The following is a 22,682-nucleotide window of genomic DNA, read 5'->3' on the forward strand; positions in this document are numbered from 1 at the left end:
GTCTGCTCTTAAGTGCCTGGGGCTCAGCCCTGTGTGGGCAGTGGTGGGGGAAAGGCTGCTCTTAGGGGAAGTGCCCCAAAACTGGTGAGTTTTTTTGGGGGTGCCTCTTTCCCACCTATTGCCTGGGAGGCTTTGGGTGCAGCTGAGCTTGCTGAGGTGGGTCTGGGTCTGGGTCTGGGTCTGGGTCTGGGTCTGGGTCTGCTGGGCCATCCTCCCCTGGTGCTTAGGGGCAAGAGAGGGCTGGGGTGGGGAGTGAGGTGGGATCCTCAGGTGCGTTCTCAAGCTCTGGGTGGTGCTTGCATTGAGCAGAGATGGGGTACGGGGGCATGAGGGTGTTGGGGAGGAGGGAGGGTTATGTCTCTGCACCCGATGGGGTGAGAGCAAGCGAGAGGCAGAAGCTCGGGGTGCGTTTGGGTGTGTGCCGCAGGGTTTGGGAGGCAAGCGGTCGGGCTTTTGGTTGGTTTAGAGCTGCTGGTTGTTTTGTGTGTGTTTGAGCCTTCAGGAACTCCTTCCTGAGGAAATCCTACGGGCAGTGCTGGCGGCGTGTGAGGGGGAAAGGAGACACGCTGGGGCTGGTGAGTCTCGGCAGCGAGACGTGGTGCCTTCACGTGTAGGAACTGCTCAAGGATTAGTTACGTGAAGGCCAGGGGATGAAAAACCCATCGGTGAATGGGGGTGCCTCTTCCCTCGGCATGGAAAGGGAGTCACTGGTGGTGTCTTGGTGGCTGGATTTGTGGGAGGTGTGAACCAAAGGCATAGGAGCGAGTGAGGCAGCCGCTCCCAGGGTTCCCCGCACTGGGTGGGTGTTGGATCTGATCTGCCAAGGTGGTTTTCAGCTGCTAAATTTTTTTTTTAATGTTTTTATTATCCCTTCCCCTTCATAAGCCCCTTCCATGGGGAAGCTCTTCCTGGAGATCTCTGGTGTGCTGATGTCCCTCGGTTTGGGACCACGTGAGGATTTGGGCTGGTGGCTCCAGGGCGGTTGGCCAAGTTGTGCCCTTGTGCCGGGATGTTTTGTGCTGCCCTAGGGGCTTAGCTCCTGCCTGGGCATGGGGACTATTTGACCTTTGCTCTTCACGGTTCTGAGTCTTCCTCCTTCTCATCTCATTTGCTAACGGGATTCAGTGAGGAGGATGCAGCTGGGGCTCAGGGGGGTGTTACCCACCACTGAGGTGGGAACTGAGAGCGAAATGCAAATCGTGGTGGGTGAAAGGAAAAACCCACCGAAGGCCTTTCTCCTGGGGTGCTTTGCTGCTTTCTGCCCCCTGCGAGGGAGAGCAGGTTCCTTTATTTGGAGGGGTGAAGTCCTCCTCGGGCAGGGGGGAGAGGTGGCCTTGGGTCATGGGTGAGGAACCAAGATGAGACGGCGAACGGGCAGATGCCAGCTGCTTTCGGCATGACTCAGTGCATTTCGGCAGGGGACATGGGACCGGGAGGAGGGCCAGAGCCTGTCCCAGGAGCAGGGGGACACAGGCTGCTGGCGCTGCCCCTCCAGCCCTGTCCCCTTGCTGCTGCTCCTCTCCTGGCTGCCCCTTTCCAGTGCCTCCCTGTCATTCTCGGAGGGTTTCCCACTTCATCTCCCCCTTTTCTCACTTTTTGGGAGGATTTTTCTTGTAGACATTTGCAGAGTTACTTCCTGCAAACCCCTCTTTATTGCGATGTCACCAAATACAGGGGACAGTGCAGGGACGAGGGGCGGGTTGTGGCGAACAGAGGCGGGTTGTGTTCCCACCAGCATCCCGGTGTGCTCCGAGGAGCAAGAGGATTAGCCACGCGGCTGGGAATAAGGGTTGCATATGGTGCATGCTACAGGGGGGCTGCACACCTCCAACGTCCCTACTGAGATACGAAGGGAGGGAGAGGAGTGCCACGATGAGAAAGTCCCTCATCACAGTTAGGATCTTGCCTCAAATATAATGTATATAATATAGGTGGTTTTTTTAGTCGGGGAAAATTGCTGAAACGGGTTGGAAGCAGAAAAATTGCTGCACGTTGAGGCCGTGGCTGTAGTGCAGGGAAATGGGAATAAGCCTGTGGGCTGCTATTCACAGCACTCCCCATCCCAAGCAGTGGGGACAAAGCAATGAAATTTAAAAGCCCTGCGTTTAGATTTGATTAAAAGAGATATTTTTTTTCTTTTTCACACTCTACATCATTAAGCTTTAGAGCTTGTAGCCACAGCAGTTGAAAATATAAAAAATGGGAATGAGGGTTTTAAAGGGCTGATGAGCACATCCAGGCTTACGAGGGGGAATTAAAAACCAAGGATGTTAAAGATGGTGCTCTACAAATCACATCCCGCAAGGCACGAAGCAGCTGTGAATTCATGGGATGAGGATGCCCCTTCATCGACCTGCTCCAGCTTTACTCCTCCGGGCATTGCACCTTCTCCCGTGGTGCTGCTTGCTCCTGAGTGAGCATTTCCCTTGGGGTTTTTTGGGCTGAGGCTGCAGGATTGGTTGCTGGGCATGCGTTGCTTGAGCTCCAGGTTTGGGACAGATGCCCAACGCCCTTGCTGAGGACCTTTGTACACTCTCCTGATGTTTGCTGGTGGAACAAAGTTCCTGAGCATCGCTCATGCAAGAAGGGGACTTTGGTAAGAGGGCTGTGATGAAATATCTCCGTACAAAGTGCAGATGAGGGGGGATGGTGGTGGGATGCTCTGCGTTGGCTGGAAATGCCCGAAGAGAAGCATGACTGCCCACAGCGTGGCTGTGCTGCCTACGCAGAGCCTGGGCTGCCCGGGGCGGTGTGCTCCTTGGAGAGGCTGGAAATGTGAGATACCACCACGTGTGATACTGCAGGACCATGTCTAGGGGTCCAGAGCAATGAGGGTTGTGGGCACCTGCTATGGGTGATGAGGCAGAAGGTCCTCAGGGGTTGGTGTGGTGGGGCAAAACACCTCCCTGGCTTAAGTCAAAGCTTGGGGCATTTAGGAAAGGGCTTGTGCCAGCCCTGACCCCCTCCTCATCCCATCTGAAGCGTGGAGGTGGGCCATGGCTCTGATTTTAGGAGGTGGGTTATGGTCCAGAGGGATGCTGTGGCTCCACGTGCACCTGCCTTCTCTGGGTACCAACCTCTGAGTGCTGTGTGCCCACCTCTCGTGCCTGGTTATTGCAATGGGAAGACCGTGTTTCCTCCAAGTGAGATTTTTTTGGGGCGTTCTGCAGGGAACGGAGGTCCTGAGGGCCTCACTTGGCCGCAGCTGTACTGAATAGAAGGTACCGTGGAGGGCACTGCCCTTCTCTAAGGGGCCATAAATGACACCCACTGTGTTGGGTCAACTGCTTAGCCAAGCAGGGCGAGACTGGGATGACAAGCACTGGCGTAGGCAACTCTTCCTCTCCATCCCTTGGTTCCTCCACACACAGGAGAGACCCCTGGGCTTGCCTGAACGGTCTTCAATGGCATTTACCCTGTTCAGACATGAAAAAGGTCATTTAATCCAAACAGTTGAGTCCATCAGGCTTGTTTTTTTGCTGTGCTGTTGGCTGTGGCCAAGGTGGGGGATCCCCACACTCACAACTTCCTTTTTCTCTCAAATCAGAGCAAGAAAGAGAAGTTGAGAAGCTTCTGCAAAGCAAATTCCCCTATTTTGCCTCTCTGAAATTAAATTTAGAAAATATTGAAGTGGTCTGGCAGAAGAGCTTCTTTCGGCCTTTCTCATCCTGCCTGGCTACATGTCCAACATCGAAACTTAAGACGAGGAGGTCTAAACGAAGCCTGTGTGTGAAACGAGAGGAGACTTCCAAAATCCTCTGAAATTCATACTTGTCCCAGGGATTTTTGCTAAATCAGTGTTGGTTGGTTGGTTTGTTTTCCACTGGGAGCATGTTCTTCTGGAAATAGCCCTGTGATTTGGTTTTCGGTGGGGTTTCCTTCGTGCTGGGAACGGGCTGCTGTTTGAATCAGGAGAACAGCTTTAACTGAAGACTTCGCGGTCATTTCACTCTGTTCCTGAGCATTTACGCTGTGGCTTTGCTTTCTCTGCCTGCAAACTGCAGAGCCCGGGGCTGCTCTAGCTCATGGGAGCAGCTAAATTGATTAACCAAACATCTTGTGCTGGGCTGAGGCCAAAGGGCAGCTCCCTGCCTTGGTGGGGTTAAAGGACTGGCCGCACTGACCCAGCTTTGTGGTCATTATTATTATTTATTTTAACAGGATAACTGGGGCAGGGGGAGACCTTGGGAGCCTCTGGTCTGACCTGATTCTCAAGGCAGCCCTGGGGTTGGATAATGTTTCTCAGGGCTTTCTCCAGCCTGGTCTTGAACACCTCCAAGGATGGAGATGGCACCATCCGCTTTGGGCAGCTTGCACCAAGGAAGGCAGCCCCCAAAATTTCCTCCCCCTGTATTTTTTTATCCCATTGGATGTGCTTTGTCTCTTGGCTGCTCTGTTCCTCCTGGTTCGTGTTTCTTGGTGTGCTTTGCAAGCGAGGAGCACGCTCTCTTCCAGCTGCTGCCGGGGTGGCTCGCTCCACTGTGTGACACCAAAAAAAAGACTCTGTGGCCACCTGCTTCGGATGCGAAAGTATCTGAGCTCCAGCGGGGCAGGAGGGCGAGAGCAGGCGAATCCCTGCTAACGAGCCCCCCATGCTGCTTCTCCCATGGGGTAAACAAGGATTAGGGACAGGGGATGCGCATCCCCTCTTGGCGTGAGGTCGGGGCTTCGGTGCTGCCAGGCTTGGATGCCCCAGGACCCCTCTCCCCCCCCGCTCCCGGACAGGCACACAGCTCACTCCTTCAGTATCTTTTATTAATGTATAGAAAATGCATTAAAAAAAGGAACTATACATAGCCTAAGAGCGGTCAGGACTAAAAATACTAGTTAACAATGGTTAACAAGCGTTGATCCCATTCTCCGAGCTACGTTTTCATTACAGGGTGGGGAGGGTTGTTTAATATATTATTTATTTATATTATTTCTTTTATTTATGCATTTATTTGCTTTTATCTTCCCCCTCATTTGGTTGCGTTGGTTTGTGTTTGAGTTCATCAGAACCCATCCAAAGGATTTAGTTGCCTCCGTTCCTCCTTCTTATTTATGGTTTTTAATTTTTTTTAAAGTAACAAACACAAATTCAGGGTAACACCTGTACACGGGGCACTGCTTGTTTGTTTGTTTGTGTCACCATCCTTCTGAGAAACCACTGACACCTGGAGAGCTGCAGGCTGAGCACCGAGGTGGGCCTGGGCATCAGCATCTCCCCAGGGAAGAGCCTTTCCCTCCCCCTTACCCCAAACCTCTCCTCTGGAAGGGGCAAAGAGCTGCCACCACCATCTGGGCACCACCAGGTTTAAGGAAGGGGGAAGGTGACCCTGGAGGGTACCAGTGGTCCCCAAGGGACTCAGTTGGGTTTGATGGCCGTCCCGGGGTGCTTGGTTGGCAGAAATAGGGATGGGCTTCTCAGTTGGCTCCAGGACAGAGCCCTTCGTTAGTGGGTGTAAGCATGAATTAAAGGCTTTTTTGGGGTGAGAGCTCTTTGCTGGCAGTGTCTGTCAGGTCAAGTCTTGCGGGTGTTGCTGGGGCTATAGGGCAGGGGGTGTGTGGTCACCCCAGGGTGCGATGGTGGGAACATACAAGGAGGGTGGCTCTGGGTCTGGATGAAGGGCACATGCTGGCATGGAGGTGATGCGCTGGGTGGGTATTTCGGCTCCGGCTGTATTTCAGAAGGTCATTCACAGCCTGTGCAGGCCAAGAAGCAAAGGCTTCTCCCCAACCTTTGTGTGGATGCTCTTCTAGCATCCTCCTGCCAAAACCCAGCTACCTTTGGGGAGGGCCTGGCCTCTTTCCTTCCCCAAACTATTCATTTATAAATGCTGTATTAAGGATCACTTTACTAAAAGCAGCTTTTTTTTTTTTCTTTGGTTATGTTTTAGTGCAGTGCATGGTGGGAAGGTGGGCTTGGAGGTCTGGCAGGAATGGAAACAGAGCGAAATCAAAATTGGGCAAGAGATGAGAAAGTCCCTTGGTGTTTCCTTTCGAGATTTTGGGGTTAGAAATAAGAGGTGGCTTTGAAAGGCTGCAGGGGTCCTGCACACTCATGAAGCTCTGCTGGGTGAAGGACTTTACATGCTTCTCCCTGCTTGATGATATGGGAGGTGGCATCTTGCAGTGGATGGTGTGGTTTGGGTACAGTTTCAACTTCATTTGGGGGTTTGGGGTAAGCCTGGGCCATACGAGCTGGATGGCAGAGGAGCCGCCAGAGCCCAGTAATGGTTCACATGCTGGAGCCAAGGTCTCTTGAGATGAGTGTTGTGCAAGATCCAGGCTGGGTTTCTGGGAATTTCAGGCCTGTTGCCAAGACTTCATTCAGTCTCAATGCTATGCTGGTGAGGGAAAGGGCCAAACTTGCTCTGGTTGGAGAATGAATTCAGAAAAAGGGCTTTCTCAAGCAGTGATGGAGAGTAAAGAGAGACTTAATCACCTGGCTCTTCTGTAGCATCGATGTTGAGCACAAATTTGCCTGAAACGGCTGGCAGGAGACTTGTCCAAAAAAATTCATTGGGCAATGATGAAAAATACATTTCTGGAAAACTGCATCTGTATATGGACAATGTGAACAAGGGACAGTGGCCCAAATGACTGGGTTGTTGTTGCTGATTGTTTGCCTAGGCTTGGGTTAAGTTATCACCAGGAGAAAACCATGACGTGTAGAAGTCTTTCCTTCAGAAGATTTTAGCAACTGTGTTTCACCAAGGTAATGGGAAGGCAACACTGTGGTAGCGTGCGTGAGATCAGGGACCAGCACTGGTATATAATGGCACCAGAAGGTCCGATATTATCTTCAAGGGCGTCCTTCAGACTCGATGATGGAGTTGTGTCAAGTAGGCCCTCTCATCCTGGTTACAGGACATACAAAAGGGATGACAGACATGAGCAGGGAGGGAGAGATTTATGTCAGTAAATCTATTTAGAGAATAATCGGCCTTTTTGAGGATCTTCTTTTGAACCTCCTGGAAAAGCTTGGCATATTTTGACTCGTACTTCTGAAAAGAAAGATTTCTTGCCTTCCACTTGATTGTGAACGATGAGCTCCTGTGTTTCCACTGATGTCTCTTCCTTTCACCTGGATAGATAAGCAAACAGCACTATCTGAGACAGGTGATGAATGCCATCCACTGCCAATCCCTGCTCCTAGTTATAACCACTGCACTATAGTGCTTTTGTTAGGACACTTCTTGCCTATGAACTCTTGGTGATGTTGGGGAAAAATATTACTCTGCTCATCTACTAGGAAGCTTCTTGGGTTCTAATCAGTTAAACCAGGGCAGGCTGCTCAGAAGGTGTGACATGCTGCCATCTGTGACACTGGCCATGTCCTGCAAGAGATCCCGTCATCTGCAGCCTCTCTGACTGACCTGTTCCTCAACTGATTGACTTGTTGCCTGATTTTGATGCTGATGGTAAGTAAGAAGAGATGCCTCATTTACATATGAGATGTTGCTGGGCTACAGCATCCTTCCTCCAGGTTGGACTGCAGCTTGTAAGCTGACCAGTTGAAGGGCCGGACCCTGTATCTAATCCTGACCTTGGGATTAGCTAGGATTTTGTGTGCCAGTACATGGCACGTACAAGGAGGCTGTGTTTCCCACTTAATGCCCTTCTTCAGCTCTGCAGCCGTGGTGAGTAATGTCAGAAAATCCAGGAGCATGACCATGAAAGAGACACTGGCCTGAATTATAAGCTACTGCAAAGATGCCTTTATGTTGCCATCTGGAAGATGTTTCTTGAGACAAAGCATCTTCAGTGTGATAAAATCAAAAAGCAGTGTTTAGCATTTGTAATGCTCCCTTGGCTGCGAACCCAGCAATGAGCTGCATTGTCCTCGGACGTGGAGATGAGTCCCTTATCCAAGACCAGGCCAGTGACAATGCTCAGCATTGATCAGAGCCCTCGGCAGAGGAGTGACTCCAGCGTGGTGGTTGTTTGGGCTACGTGGAGGTGATGTCAATGACAACAGAGCGCAGCCAGAGCTATTCGAAGGGTCCATATTCCTTAAGATAGGAGAAGTTAAGGATGGGAAGAGTGAACTCATCTATTCTTCCAAGGGTCTTGAAGTGCTCCAAAATCTGAATGGACTAAGCCTACCTTCCAGGAGAGATTTCCCATTAGAGAGAGCGTGATACCAAGGCACTGAGATTTGTGTTCCTCTTGTGATGGCGGCGAAGAGGGATGGTGTACGAGAAGGAAGGGAACAGGCATTTCTCCGCTTGCACTTTTCTTCCCCCCTTGGCTGTGTTGTCATCCTTCCCCGTGTGCGTGGATGTCCCTGAACAAGAGCACCTGGGTGGTGCCAGCTTCAGGCTGGGCTGTGGTTGTGTGATAGCTCTTTTGGTTGCTGGTCCTTCTCTTAGACTCTTTGGTTTGGGACAAATGACCTCAGTGAGAGACAGCATGTAGAAACAGCAGAGGAAATGGGCCCTAGACTTCAAGACTGCAAGTAGTGATTTTTTTTTCCTCCCAAGTCCTCTAATTTGACTCCTTTCTTCTCCATCAAGCTCAGCACAACCCAAGCAGATGTCATGCACCTGAAGTGGGATGAGCTCAGCTCAGAGGAGTGGATGATGCAGGTTGGGACTGGTGGAGCAGCTCTTGTTCCCTGTACCCTGTGTATACAAGGATGACTTTGGCTGTGGTGGGGCCAACACGTGAGCTGTGGGCTCTCTAGAGTTTGCCTACATATGCAGATATTTGCCAAGCCCTCCCAGTGTGACCTGTAAAAACTGAGGATGGGATGAGCCTTGCATTTGCTTGTCCTCGCTTTGTCTCCTTGCGTACATTGCCTGCGTGTAGGGGAGGGATGACCAGGCCAGAAGGAGAGATGGGCCTCTGCCTGCTGGAAGAGTTGGTGTCTACAGGATGGCATGAAGCTTGGGACCTCTCTGCCAGGAGGGGACAGGGAGGCAGAGAGAAGACCAGTGTCCCTGGCCATGACTGGGGCGGAAATGGCCCCACCAAGTTCCCTATGGGGAAGGTTTCTGCCACGAGCCCTGTGACAAATGTTTCTAACAGGGTTTGCTGGGGATTTCTAAGTCTTGTAAAAAAATATCAAAAATCTGTCTGTCTCTTTCTCTCTCTTTTTCTCGTGTTAAGGGCCAGAGCATTGGGGTAGGGAGACTGGAAATTTGGTATTTCTCTGGGACAGATGCAAAGCAATGAGGTCTTTCCTTTCCCACAGCCTTTGCTTGTGCTGTGGTTCCCTCCAGCACTTGTGGGGGCAGGTTGCTATCTCAGACGAGTAGTATTTTTTTTTTCCCTTTTCATATTATAAAATACAAACAAATGACAGAAAAGGTCAGGTGGTGGGAGGCAGGAGGGAGTTCAGCTGGCTCAGAGCAGTAGGGACCGTCGCTTCCTCCCGGAGATGTTACGGTGGTTGTAAGGTCGCATCTTCATTTCCACGAAGGGGATGGAGAACTCGTGGCCTTTCCAATGGTACCAGTTAATCCCCTGGCAGGAGGGAGAGAAAGGCACAGGGTAAAGAAAGGCCCTAACAAGAAACTAGAGTGGGAGAGGAAGGAATCAAGGTTGACTGCCATAGGGAAGCCAGAAGAAAGGTCCTGCTACAGTGGGAACAAGAAACTCTTCTGCAGCTCTGGCTTGATGGGTTTTTCCCACAGGCCAAAGGCTCCTGATCAAATTTTATGTATCTATTTTTTTAAATGTAACTCAGCAGGCACCATGGTAAATGACCATGGTAGCCAGCATGAGGCACAAAGCGTTAGCCTAAATGGCTTGAAGGTGGTTTCCTTTGCTCCAGCTTGTGTTAGGTCACCCCAGTGGTGCTCCTGACCTTGGTGCACTGACCATGCAGCCCTAGCCTGGGCTTTCTGTCGTGCTTGGTTGTGCTGCTGGAAGAAATGCTGAAGGCTTTCAGCCCAGCTCTGCCCTTACCTGACTGTGCCGGGACTCTCCGTACTTGCCGTTGAGGTTGGTGCGGTGGCAGTTCTTATACCACCAGGCCCCTTTGTAGGACATGGCACAGTTGGTCACAGCGACGTCGTTGTCCCTGTCCTTGGTGGAGAAGGGGCGGCCCTGGTGATAGCTGAGGGAGTCCCCTGTGGAAAGAGGTGCCGTTAGGGGTGATGGAGCCTGAGTCATGTGGTCTTTTGACAAGGAAATTAGCATATTCTGGTATCTGTGGTAGCCTGTCAATCAACAGCTCAAGCAGCTGGAAGTCTGGGAATAACGTTAACTGGAATTGCTCACAATTGGTTCATCTGAGGTCCTCTGCTGTCCATTTAGGATCAGTACAGACCATAGCAAATCTTAGAGGCTGCTTGGGTTTGGCAGATAAAATGTTTATACGGTTTTGGATCCGAGTTTCAGTGTTTCAGAAATGAATTAAATCCTAGCTTTGGGCATCCCTGGTTTCCTGAAGCCTGATTCTGCTGCCTAACTTTAGGATGCTTTCAGCCTCCTTCCCTCCTGTTAGCCAAAAGGAACTTTTTCTCCCAGAAGAGGCCAAGTGTTCGCCTCTTGAACTGAGATGCTTGGCCTTCTTTTCTCCCTTTGGATAAGGGGAAGAACCTTTTGGAAGGTGTGTGTTGTCTTATTTCACCAAAACCACCAACCTCATGTCCCCTCCTTACTAAGGAATGAGAGAGCTGCTTTTGGGTGAAAGAAGAGCCAAAGTGAAATGTGGTCGTTATTACCACTGGGTGATGTACTTACAGGAGATGTTCTTAATATGCTTCTTGGTGGTCCCTAAGAAAATACAAAGTGACCTATGCTGCTGTGTGCAGTCCAGCCACCGAGAGGCTTGCTAGAAAACCTCTTGGCAATTAACCATTTGGCAACTCTTGCCTCTCTGCTCAAGGCGGAGCAGAAGCTCCTTGGCTGGATGGCTAGAAGAGCTTGCGTGGGGAAGGGGAGGGAGTCATGTCTGCAGCAGTTACTGGCATTTTTGGCAATGAGTTGGGTGCCTCGTGCCCTGGGACTTAAGGTCAGTGCAAGTGCTGTGTTGCACGCAACCAAGACCCCTGTCTCTCCTCTTCCAGTGGCAGCTACCAGATATTGTACAGGAAAACTCCTCTATCTTGGACGTGGTGTGGGGTGCCTCGCTAAGTATGTGGCAGTGAAGTTTTGTATGTCACTGAGGCTTGCAGTCCCTGGGCATGTCCATCCCAGCTAGAGGGCCTGCAGCTGGACCTCTCTACCACTTCTCGGGGAAGAGACCCTCTCCCTCCATCACCCACCATTTTCAGGTGGGCAAACCCTAGTGCTGCTGCATCAACCGAGCAAGCAGGTGTGACAGTGTCCTTGCAAAACCAGCCAGTGTTTGGCCTCTGCATGAGGAAACGATGCAGAGGATTTCAGTTTTTTCCATTGCTGTGGGAGGGCGATAAATACACCCTCCAGCATGACATCAATAGCGAGCTGCGGTGACTGTCAAGGGAGAGGACACCTCTGATGGTTGACCTGGTTATTTGAACAGCAATGCCTCTGATACTTAGTATCTAATGCCCAATGGAAAATTCCCTCTATCCTTAGTGGGATTTATCAGCCTGGTTTACATGATGGACTGCAGGAAAGTAGAAAGGGTTTGCGTTTTGCTGCTCCAGACAAGTAAGCTTTGATGTTGGGATTTCCTTCACGGTTTCAGACCCACCGGTCCCAGGATTTCCCTACTCCTCGCTAGCACTGAGGCTGTACCTGAAGTGCCGTTGTAGTCCCCGATTCGCAGCTTGTACAGGCTCCGGGAGTCGCCGATGGAGAACTTGTCGTAGTAGGCATATGCCGCTTCCTGGCCATCCCTCATGTCTATTCGCAACTCATAGCGCCCCTGGGATGTGATCTTGTGGATGTTGTCCAAACCTGGTGAGACAAGCAGCAAGATACCTGGTGAGACCCAGTGCCTGGATCCACTCTGTGAGCAAACAAAAAAAAGGTCTAGGCAAATAAAATGTGTGTGGGACATGAGAGCGAGGACAGGAACCAGAGAGCAACAGCACTTCTGGTTAAGTCTTTGTCTCTCCTGGCACTGGTGGGGTCTCAGCTCTCTGTCCCCACTCAAGCTTCACTTCCCCATGGCTATAAGGGGTGGGTTCAAGCCCCAGGTTCAGCTTTCTCCATGTGGCTGAAGCTGGGGGCATTCAGCTGTGGAGTGCTGGTGCTTCTTGTGTTGCACACCTGTCTTTTGAGCTGTTAAGCTCCCGTACAAGCCAGAGCGTGTTTATGCTGCAGGGCTGGTCTTGGCTCATGTTCAGGTTTTGGGGAGCATGCCCCATTTCAGAGCCGTGCTGGGTGTCCTGCTCACCCATTTCCTACTTTCGCTGGGCAACTGGCTTGCTGGCCAAGGCCAGGTGAGGTCCATGGGCTGTAGATGCCACCAATGCAACCTGTAGTCATCCAAAGGAGGATGATGGTTTTGGTCCATGAAGACCCCCAGTGTACCCCATTCTCTTCTAGGAGGAGCAAATTAGGGAGCTGCTGGCCTTCGTGATGTGCTTTTATGTGGTGTGCCCATGAGTGACTTTCTAATGTGCAGGGTAGGGAATGAACTACGTGTCCATAGGAGAGGGTAGAGGAGTGGGGTGAAGGGCCAGGAGCCAATAGCTGGCATGGGTGAGCAGCCCAGTATATGGGGAGCTTGGGTTTGATGCGTTGATGAAAGACCATCGGTTAAAGACTTACCCAGCCAAAACTCATCCTCCAAGTTTCCGAAGCCAACCCGGTAATCTGCCCATTTCCGGAAGAAATCAGTCAGCCCATTCTGCCGCCTCTGGAAGACCTGTTGTGGGGGAAGATGGGGGGAAAAATCAGTGTGAAGGAGAAGAGGGGCAGCCTCTCCAGGCCTTGGGGCACACAAAATAAAGACAATACTTTGTCTTTCCATCGTGCCTTTCAGGGGAGAAAATTGCAATGCCCATCCAGTTAGTGTTAATTGCAGCCATGCAATTAATTCCTGTGCAGATGGAGAAATGGAAGAGATGTTAGATGATGTCCAAGACAAATCAATGTTATAATAGGAAGGAATCAACCTTCAAGCTTTCTGCTCTACCCGACGCGTGGTACCTCTTGTTTTCTAGCATGTGATTCTGCTTTTGTCTGGCTCTTTCTGTGATATCCAAGGGGATGCTCTGAGCCAGAGCGATATGGAGGGAAATTTCCTGGCTAAAATAATGTCTGTGCTAGAAATCGGCATTTGAGGAAACCCTTTTTTTTTTTTGTTTTGACTATACATCTAGCAGAGCTTTGTGTAATGCGTGTAAGGAAGCGTTTGACACAAATAAAATCAAAGCACTAGAGCATTATTTACTTAAGCTGTCAGTCCATCTATGTCAAGACAAGCAATGTTTGTGCAATTCAAAAGCCAAACAGGCATTTGCCTCCGGAATGCTCCTGTGCGGACTCAATCGGGGTGATGCCTGACACCCTCCTACTGCAGGCGGTGTGAATCATTCCCCGTGAAAGCTGTCAGCCATTAATTTCATTTCTAGAACAATAAATCTGCTTCACTCTCAGATTTTGCTCTCCAGAAGCACTGCAAATGTGTCAAATAAATCAAAGGGCCTTTCTCCAAGTGTAACTACTATTACTGGAGCGTGGGCCATTCCCTGTGGCGTGGGAAATGAAGCGTGCAATATTAAGCCTGCTGTCGTTCCCGTGCAGCGTGGTGCTTGGCTTTGCTGGTAGGATGGGGCTCAGTTACTTTGCGATGGGGACAACGCATAGGACAATGGCGTTGCTACTCACAATCCAGCCGCCTCCATCGGTGGTCATGTCGCAGTACACCTGCACGCGCTGGCTGAGGTCCCCATTGATGGAGATGGTGTAGACGCCGCTCAGCATGTCTCCATTCCTCAGGTGCTGGGTGCAGTCCTGAGGGTTGGCAAAGACACGGCCACCTGCGAAATTATAAAAAAAAAAAAAGGCAAAATTTAAGCAGAGTGATACCCTTTCCACATGCTTCAGGCACCACTGGTTATGATCTAGAAAAGGTCTAACTTGGCTTCTGCGTCCCAAGTTATTCTGTGAGGTGGTGGGACTTGACACCTGCCAACAACATAGAATCATAGAATCATTTTAGTTGGAAAGAATCTTCAAGATCAGCAGAAGATTTAATGGAAAAAAAAATGTGCCTATATTAATTAATCTCCCATATGTCCTATATTGGAAAGATGCATGGTAACATCACTATGAATGATGAGGGATGTCACTTCTTGGACCATCTTTCTGCACCGTGTCGGAAACCCTGGGGTTTAAGCTGTCACCAGCGTATTTAGACAGCTGTGAAAATACCAAAACCTGTTCTCCTCTCAGGATTGCCAGCTCCAAACAAGTTTTATGATTTTACTGATTCCAGGGGGATTCTCCTGATTTATGTCCTTGGAAATGATGGTGGAGTTACGCTGAGCTGATTGTCACTTGCAAACTGAGCAGGAATTAGGTAGTGCCAGATGCTAGAGATGGGTAATGTGGGGTGTGTGGCTGTGCTCCAGGTGTCCTCTAGTGAGGAAATGTCTCATTTGGGGGTTAGAGTTTAAGTGAGTCTTAACTATGAGACCCCAGCAATATTGGGATGTGAACTCTGGGTTCAGTTTTTTTCTCATTAATGCAAAACAGGGAAATACATCTTTTCTTTGCTGTTGGTGCATATGGATGATGGAGTAAATGACTGCAGAGCTGGAAGCGTGGATGTGTCTTGATTACTCACTGAGAAGGTGTGAAGGACATGCTGTGTGTGTCCATCACAACTGCGTGATACCCCGTAGGACCAGGGTACAGACCCTTGTCTTTCATTTCTCACTTGGGTGTATTCCCCCCACCCTTGCGACCTGAAGACTCAGAGGTCATTGCTTTGTTGAAATGTTGAAGATCCCCTATTTTTTCCCATCTCCGTGGTCTGTAGCGCAAAGTCTGGTGAGACAGTGTTTGTATTTTATAGTACCCAACAATGAAAACTTCTTCAAAGACAACCACTTCAGGCTCCCCTGAGCTCTGCGGAGATTACTTGTTTCTTAATTTATATTCATATCTTTAACAGCCAAGGAGACCTTGAAAGACATTTCCAACCACTCTAAATTATAAATACTGTATCTGTTTCTTCCTTTTGTCCCATCTGTATACAATTCCCCAAGAACCTTATGCAAACATGAAACAAAGAGGCTGAGCTATTAATATGTCAGAGGGAATGGAAGAACCCCGGGTTGTGTATTGTGAGCAGAAGGAAGAAAAACAATTTAAATTAAGCCTGTTTTCTTTTTTCTTTTTTTTTTGTCTCCTTAAAGTCCTTGCTCTCTGCAAAGTGGCCCGATACGCTGCCAGAGCGTATTGGATCCCAGACCCCAATTCTTCGCCGAGGTGTGCTGCCCATGGATGGCATTGCCTCGGTGTTTGTTCCTGGGTGCTTCTGTCTCATCGATATATGGGGTAAGTGGGGAGAAACTGGTTTCTTGCTGATGCCTATCTTCATCTTAAAAGCAAATTAAACCTGTGTTCGGATGCTGCATCGGCTGGTAATGGTGTCTCTAACACCGCCGAGGTGTGACATTGGTATTTAATGGAAATGGTGCTCTCTTTGCCCGACATACGTGGGTTTCTGCTGCTTTATCCCAGCTGAGAAGCCAGCCCTGTGCAGCTTCATTCCTGACTCCCAAACAGCTTCAAAGATTACACGCATTTTTCCATCGCTTGCCTGACTTGCACTGGCTCTATGTGCCCGCCTAAGAGGCGCGAATAACAGGAAAGCCTGATCCGTAGAAGCGTTAGAGAAGAGGCTCTTCTTTTTTTGTTGACGTACATAGTTTCTATTATCTCTTAAAAGCAGGTGAAGGGACCTTTGCCTGTAACCAGGATGGCGAAGTGTATCCACAGCAGATTCAAAGAAAGCTCTCCTAATCGAACTGGCAGTGCAGATGGGAGGAATTTAAGTGGACATCATCATCAGGTTTCTTAGTGCTTTTGAAGCCCAGGAGAAGTGTAATTGGATTCAGCCCTGAACAAAATGCACTCTGTCTCTGAAGTGCCCTGGCCTAGCAAGGCTTTTCAAAGAGGGTGAGGCACTACGTGCTTTGCACGGTTCTAATGTGAATGGTTGCAAAGGGTGAGGGCAATGGTGACGTTTTCATGCAAGCTTCATTCTTGCAAGCATAAGGACACCATCTCTGAGGGTTATGGTGGCTGTGGATGCCCACAACTTGATTTGGAAAGGAAACCATTCCCATTGCCTTAGTGAATTGTGACTTCTCTACAATTAAAGGGGGAAGGAATAATGCAATTAGATAAAATCAGTAGGACCACAGTCCTGCGGGCATGCTGGCTCTGCTCTCTGTGACTCGACTGATGGTGGTGGAGATGCACCTGCTTGATATTTCCAGGGATGCCCCATCCCTGGAAACATTCAAGGTCAGGTTGGACAGGGCTCTGAGCAACCTGATCTAGTTGAAGATGTCCCTGATCATTACAGGAGGGTTGAACTGGATGACCTGTAAAGGTCCCTTCCAACCCAAACTATTCTATGATATTTGTGAGAGATCAGGTGGTGTCTACAGTTTGGAGAGACCAACTGGGTCTCTCCCCACTCACTTCAAGAGCGTATCTGTTGATAACATGTTGTTGACTTTTTTTTTGGTGGATTTTTTTTCTGTCTATTTATGCATTTGAGGAGGGCCAAGGGCGAGGCAAAGGGCCTGGTAGATGATTCCTGGTCTGAAGCTCAAATCCCCTTGCCCTGGGCTGGACCTTGTGTTTGTATTTTAGGTCCTTCAGCCATTAACTTTTCGTAGCAGAACAGCACTGTGCATCATGGAAATGAATGTACCTCTCTGTGGATTGTGGTGAAATGCTGCCTGAGGAAGGAGAGCCCATAAAAGCAGTCCATGTCTACCAGCATGGTATGTGGGCTAAGCCTTGCCTGGCCGAGTGGATGTGGTGTGAGTCCTCACCTGTGGTGAAGGTGGTGGAGATGAAGCCACTCCGCATGGCGTTTTGGGCAGCTTGCAGGCGCACCGTGTACTCTGTGGTCTCAGAAAGCCCCTCCAGGCGTATCCACGTGTCCTCAGCATCCACAATCAGCTCCTGTACATGGGTCCCAGAAGGAGGTAGACACCAAGAACAACAGATAAGAAAAGTGATGAGGAGCCTAGAGAGCAAGCGAGAAGGGAAGGGAAGCCACAAACTATGGCAACCCTTGGTACCTGGCTGAGGAGTGCTGCATGTCTGCTTACACCCCTGGACTAAGTCAATGTGAGGTCAATATATTGACCTCAAAGAATATATCCAGCCTTTTGGTTGGGATGGTTTGGTGGGACAAAGCTAGCTGGTTTGGACACAGGAGATTTAAATGTTCACAGTCTGTGCTCTATCTACCAAGTCATTTGGGATCTGTATACCCTCGACACAGGGCATGACAGATTGCCCAAGCATTGCAAGGAGTAGAGCTGGCCAGACCTGGTTATCAGCCAGTTTTGACTCCGTCAGTTCCTGTCACGTTAATTTTCCTGGTCGTCAGACAATGCCACGTCGCATTATATTGAATCCCTTCTGCGAAGCTATTATCCTCTGGCTGCTGCGAGCCAGTCACGCCAGCAAAGGAAACGAGACTATTTGTGGTGACGTCTTTCTGATAGCGTTTGTAGCCACTCTTCCAGACAGGCAGATATGGACACACTCATTAAACAATCAAATATATTGTATTGTGGGATTAATTAGCTGTCTGTACCTATCTTCCTTTTTGCAAGAAGGGCAGATGGTATTTTTAGCGTCTCTGTTTGCGGGATAATTTTCTCCTGCCTCAACTTGCTTGTGTTTCACAAGTTGTGAATTTCCCCAGTTCTTCCAAAATTTCCAGGCATGCCCTCTGTGCCCAGCCCTGCAGCTCTGCATAAAGATTTTGCTCTAGGCAGTCTCTTCCTGCTTTTGCCAATTGTTTACCTAAAGTATTGCTTATGCAGAAAGTACCATCTGCCCTTCTGCTCTCTCCCTGACCTAGTGAGCATCGTTCTCTTGCTTTGTTGGGTTTCTCCTACTCATTTCGCCATGGTCATGCTATTCCTCGACTTAATGAGCCTCTTCCTTTGTGAGAACTCGCTCACCTTCCGGCTGCCATCGGTGGATCTGTAGGTCATGACATAGTTCTCGATCTCTCCCATGGGAGGCACCCAGGAGAGCAGGGCGCTCCGTCGAGTGACTTCGCTCGCTGTCAGGTTTGTTGGGGGATCCAAAACTGCAAGGGTGGATACGGACCCAAGGAAGTGCAAGTTCTCTCACACAACCACCCCAGCCCCGCTTCCCAACTGAATGTGCTGGGACTCAACCTTGCAGCCCTGAGCTACAGCCCGAAGTCCATCCTCGCCATCAGTTTCCAGACCTCATCACCCATCCCCAGCCTTGAACAGAGCTCTGCAAACCCTCTAAAAGTCCTCTTCTACCTGCATGCTCTCTGAAGGGTAACAGCTCTGAAATTCATGTGCTATGGTGCCTGTCAAGCTGCTTGTAAGCAAAATGGGTTCTAGTGCTCTTCTGGGCTATGGCCTTGGGCAAGAAGAAGACCTGGTCAAGAGTCTTCTTGGGAAACCACATCCAGGGGAAATGAAAGAAAGGGGTGGATGGATGTTGAAAGAGTGAAAATCATGGTTGATGCTTGTTGTGATTAAAATTCTGTTCTTGTGTTGTGCCCAACACTGGTATTTGGGTGTCCTTTTGGCACATGGCTACTTCTACACCCACAAGTATGTGACAAGAGCTTTGGCTTAGCCTTGCTGGCTACTTTTCCTGGGGTGGATGTATGGCTAAGGGAGCATAACAGGCCGTGGGAGAGGCAATTGTACGTACGAGTTGTGAAGTTGGTGCTGATGGTCTGGCTGGTGAGAGGCCCGTTGGTGGCGTACATAGAGACTGTGTAGGTGGTACTGGGCAGGAGGTTGGTCAGCTGGTACTCCTGGTTGACTCCATCCACAAGAATTGTTTGTCCTGCAGCTGTAAGACAAAAGGGATGAGTTAGTGTAGATGTTCAAGGTGGCTCTCCAAAATGTGTCTATGGGTATGACCTCAAGAACAAAACCACTTATATTGCTGAAACACCATGAACTCCTGTGCAGCAGCTGAGCTGTAGTGGTGGTGTTTGGTCTGAAGGACGGTCTGATTTTTCCCACAGTCACTATATTTGCCTGATACTTCCTTTCCCTTTCACTGAGTGCCACACACCAAGTTTCTGTGGAACAGGTACTTGCTTGCCCCTGGGCTGCTGCTGGTGGGCCAGTTAGCCAAGTGGGAGGATCCCAGTTCCCTCCTGTATGGACTGCCATGCTCTGAGGCTTGGTGGTGGGCAGTGGAAAGCCCGTGCCATGGGACCTGCATGGGAGGAGCTGGTATCTGGGGATGGGGTACAGCCCTGCCACTCGCCAGCTGCTGCCCTCCTGAAGCAAGGGCTCCTTCCCTACTCCCTCCATGGGGGGCATCTGCTGAGCCCTGGGCTTTGGGATGGGGAAGAGGTGGAGGTGAGCTGAAACGGAGCCCCAGCGCACCTGCGCGGCGGGTGAGGATGAGGACGTAGCTCTCCACGTCTGACAGCGGTGGGTTCCACTGCAGCAGTGCCTCGGTGGGGGTGATGTTGGTGGCCGTGACCCCCAAGGGGGCATCCATGGCTGCAGGGGGGACAGAATCAGAGAGTCAGAGACATTAAGGGACTGGGCTATGAACTGGAAGGGCTTCTTGTGGCTCAGTGCTTGAGGTCCTGCCTTGCTGCCCAGATACATGTGCCTGCAGAGGAGCTATTGCTGACCTAGCTGGAGAGCAGAGGTGTCATAGCTTGTGCTACTCTGCTACCTGGGCTGCTCTTGCACTGTTTTCCTGATGGACAGCCTGGGATGTTAGGGGTTTTTTTAGGTTTTGAGGAGTCTGGGGATACCAGAGAGTTTTATTCTTGCAGCAGATGCTGTTTGAGTCAGGGCTTCCACAGGGATTATTTCTGGAAATCTGTACTCCCTTTAGGAAAGGTTGTCATGGTTGCCCAACATCATATCTCTGGCTTCCCCATGCCTGGTACACAGACTTATCACTTCTTCCATGACTACCTATGCATATTTGGGAAAAGCTTGGCTTAGCCATACTTCAAAAGTCCACACTGGGCCCTTGTGAGCCTCACTTATCTCGAGCTTGCATCAGGCTGGCATGGGGTCCAGCTTGCTCTCAGCTGCCTGATTGCTGGTACAAGCAGGGGCTGCCAACCCTGCCCAGGGCTAGACCTGGCACTTTTTGATGGCTACCTGCCCACCAGGAGCTCCTTCCCACCTGTGTATATCGTGATGGAGGCCACCTTGCTCTCCTCCCGGCCCCGCACGCTCTTCAGCCCAATCTCGTACTTGGTGGCGGGCTGCAGGTGGTGGAGGGTGTACTCGGTGGCATCGCTGGCGATGGCGGTGCTGTCTGTCCTCCCTGCAGGAACGGAGCCAAGAGCTTTGGCATCATGGCTGGCCCCATCCCTGGAGTACAGGAGGTGCTTGGGAGGGGAGGGCAATGCCAGAAGCCCTCTCCAGAACTGGTACTGGGGGGTAACTGGGTTTTGTGCCTGCAGGTGCACACCTGCGTGCCCATCTCTCTGCTGGCTTGACCTTTTCAGCATCATAGGCAAAACTGGGGCTAAGGGAGATGAGCTGGGGAAGCAGGTGAGGGAGGTGGGATTTCAGGATTGGGCCCTGAATTAACCATCCCCAGGGGAGCATGCTGCAGGGGGTCACTCCCTGTGCCCCTCTGGGCTGAGCTGGCCCTTGGCTGCAGTGGTCCCTTTCCATCCGTGTCCCAGACACCCTGTCCTCCACCCCTGCAGCCTCTTGCTCCATCCCAGCCATTGGTGGCTTTTCCTGGGCCACTGGGATGCTGCCTGGGGTGAGGATGACCTAGTGGCTTGCTTGCACCCACAGATGGAGGGAGGGTTGGCAGCTGTGAGCTCAGGGCACAAGCGAGAGTGGTCTGACCCATTACCTTTGGCAGCACGGTAGGATATTCTATAGTGGTCAAAGGCAGCGATGGGAGGGCTCCAGTAGAGGATCATGGACTCCTGGGTGATGTTGCCCACCCTGAGGTCCTTCGGCGCATCAATCCCTGGTGAGACAGAGCAGAAGGCAAAGCTGTGGGAGGCAGGTCCGCTCCCCGTCCCCCCACCCGCCCTCCCGGCGGGGTCACGTGCCCGGCAGGGGGGTCCCGTGGTACCTGTTGTGATGGAGCCTATGACAGGCTCGGAGCTGATGGTGCCATGCATGGTCACCAGCGACACCAGGTACTCGGTGGAAGGCCGCAAGCCCGTCAGGCTGGCGTGCCTGCGGGTGCCGTCGAGTGTGAGCTGCTGTGCCTCCTCCTCGTCCTGGGGGCTGTAGGTGAGGATGAGGCGGTCTGCAGGTGGCGATGGATCACTCCACGTGACATTCACGCTGGAGGATGTCAGCTGGGAGAAGTGGAGCTGCGTGATGGGCCGGACCCCTGCAAGATGGAGAGGGGAGATGCAACCCCGACCATCTGCAGATCCTGGCCTCTGAGTTTTTCCCAGCACTTGCATGGGAAATATCCAACAGACGTGGCAAAGCTGCAGCTCTGGGCTCTCCATTGATCTGAAACTGTGCTGGGATTGAGAGGCAGAACTGGGAGGGGGAAAATGGTGCTTTTCTCAGCTCTGCCTGCAAAAATCCTCCATCCCAGACTCATATGGTGGGTGATAGGGCTGTCCCATTACAGATGGTAGGTGCTGTCTGGGCTTCTTGACTGTAGGCTTTTGACCCAGAGGTGCTTGTGAGGTCCCTCAAGGCTTGGTTTTTCCTTCTTATGGACACACAGACCACCCTGGTGAGAGGGGGCTAGCTGTTCCCCCAACCCTGCCTCGTCCTTATGGGAGCCTCCAGCCAAGCAAGTGTACTCGGTGCTGCTGGCCGGGGTATGGGATCGCCACACTGGTAGGGCCATCTTCCTTCTGAGGTCCACAGACCTCCTCCCATGTGGATGGATTGCCCCCAGCTCTCATCCCTGTCACCATCTCAGGAGTTTTGTCACTGGGGTATGATGGGCTGGTGGAGGTGCCAGTGTGGGGCAGTGGTCTGTGCCCTTGGCCCCATCCTGACTTGTGTTTCTGTACCTGTGAAGGCATCTACAGTGGCCTCCAGGCTCTGCTGGCGTCCTCTCTCGGCGATGATGGAGATGGTGTACTCCGTCCCAGGCTCCAGCTCTGAGAGAGTGAGCTGCGATTTGTCCCGGGGCACGGTCACTTCGGAGGCCATGCCCGAGGCGGGGGTGAAGGTGATGCGGTAGTGGTCGATGGGCCCCGTGGCTTTGGTCCAGGCCAGTGAGATGGACGTCTCTGTGGAGGCCGTCACTAGGAGGTCCCGGGGGCTGTCAAGCTCTGTGGGAGAGGGTTGATGCAGACCCTTGTCCCCATGCATGGACTGTCCCATGGAGACGCCTGAGCCATAGGAGCTGGCTGTGCTTGGGGCATGCAACGGGGCCAAACTCACCGGTCCTGGCGTTCATGGTTGCTGGCACGCTCTGCTGGCTGTCCATCACGGCCGAAATCCCGATGCCGTACTCTGTCCCTGGCACCAGATCTGCCGGGGGGTGCAAAGGACACAAAGGGACATGAGAGCAGTGCCTGGCTGGGTGGCCTTGGGCTGTGACCCCCCAAATCCCACAGCTGGGGACAGCGGGGGACTGTCCTGAGCATCCCCGGGGTGAGCAGCCCTCCCACAGGTCAG

At 51.3% G+C, this 22,682-nt stretch overlaps 1 protein-coding gene across 2 annotated transcripts in view; it reads right to left on the minus strand.

The window, feature by feature from the left end:
• Nucleotides 1–9,333: 9,333 nt before the first annotated feature.
• Nucleotides 9,334–22,682, minus strand: part of TNR (tenascin R) — a 28,773-nt gene continuing 15,424 nt past the window's right edge. The window contains exons 8-21 of one of the 2 annotated variants that reach the window (XM_068416831.1): nt 22,446–22,535; nt 22,070–22,333; nt 21,157–21,423; nt 20,929–21,048; nt 20,239–20,382; nt 19,473–19,592; nt 18,781–18,918; nt 18,042–18,172; nt 16,893–17,025; nt 13,702–13,853; nt 12,640–12,736; nt 11,659–11,820; nt 9,898–10,061; nt 9,334–9,453 (exon numbers count right to left, since the gene is read on the minus strand). In XM_068416831.1, the coding sequence (XP_068272932.1) occupies nt 9,334–9,453; nt 9,898–10,061; nt 11,659–11,820; nt 12,640–12,736; nt 13,702–13,853; nt 16,893–17,025; nt 18,042–18,172; nt 18,781–18,918; nt 19,473–19,592; nt 20,239–20,382; nt 20,929–21,048; nt 21,157–21,423; nt 22,070–22,333; nt 22,446–22,535 (2,102 nt within the window). Of the gene's footprint in view, nt 9,454–9,897; nt 10,062–11,658; nt 11,821–12,639; nt 12,737–13,701; nt 13,854–16,892; nt 17,026–18,041; nt 18,173–18,780; nt 18,925–19,472; nt 19,593–20,238; nt 20,383–20,928; nt 21,049–21,156; nt 21,424–22,069; nt 22,334–22,445; nt 22,536–22,682 lie in introns of both variants that reach the window. The other variant, XM_068416830.1, reaches the window with a different exon arrangement.

The sequence above is a fragment of the Nyctibius grandis genome, chromosome 21, assembly GCF_013368605.1.
Source record: "Nyctibius grandis isolate bNycGra1 chromosome 21, bNycGra1.pri, whole genome shotgun sequence".
NCBI classification, from domain to species: Eukaryota; Metazoa; Chordata; class Aves; order Nyctibiiformes; family Nyctibiidae; genus Nyctibius; species Nyctibius grandis.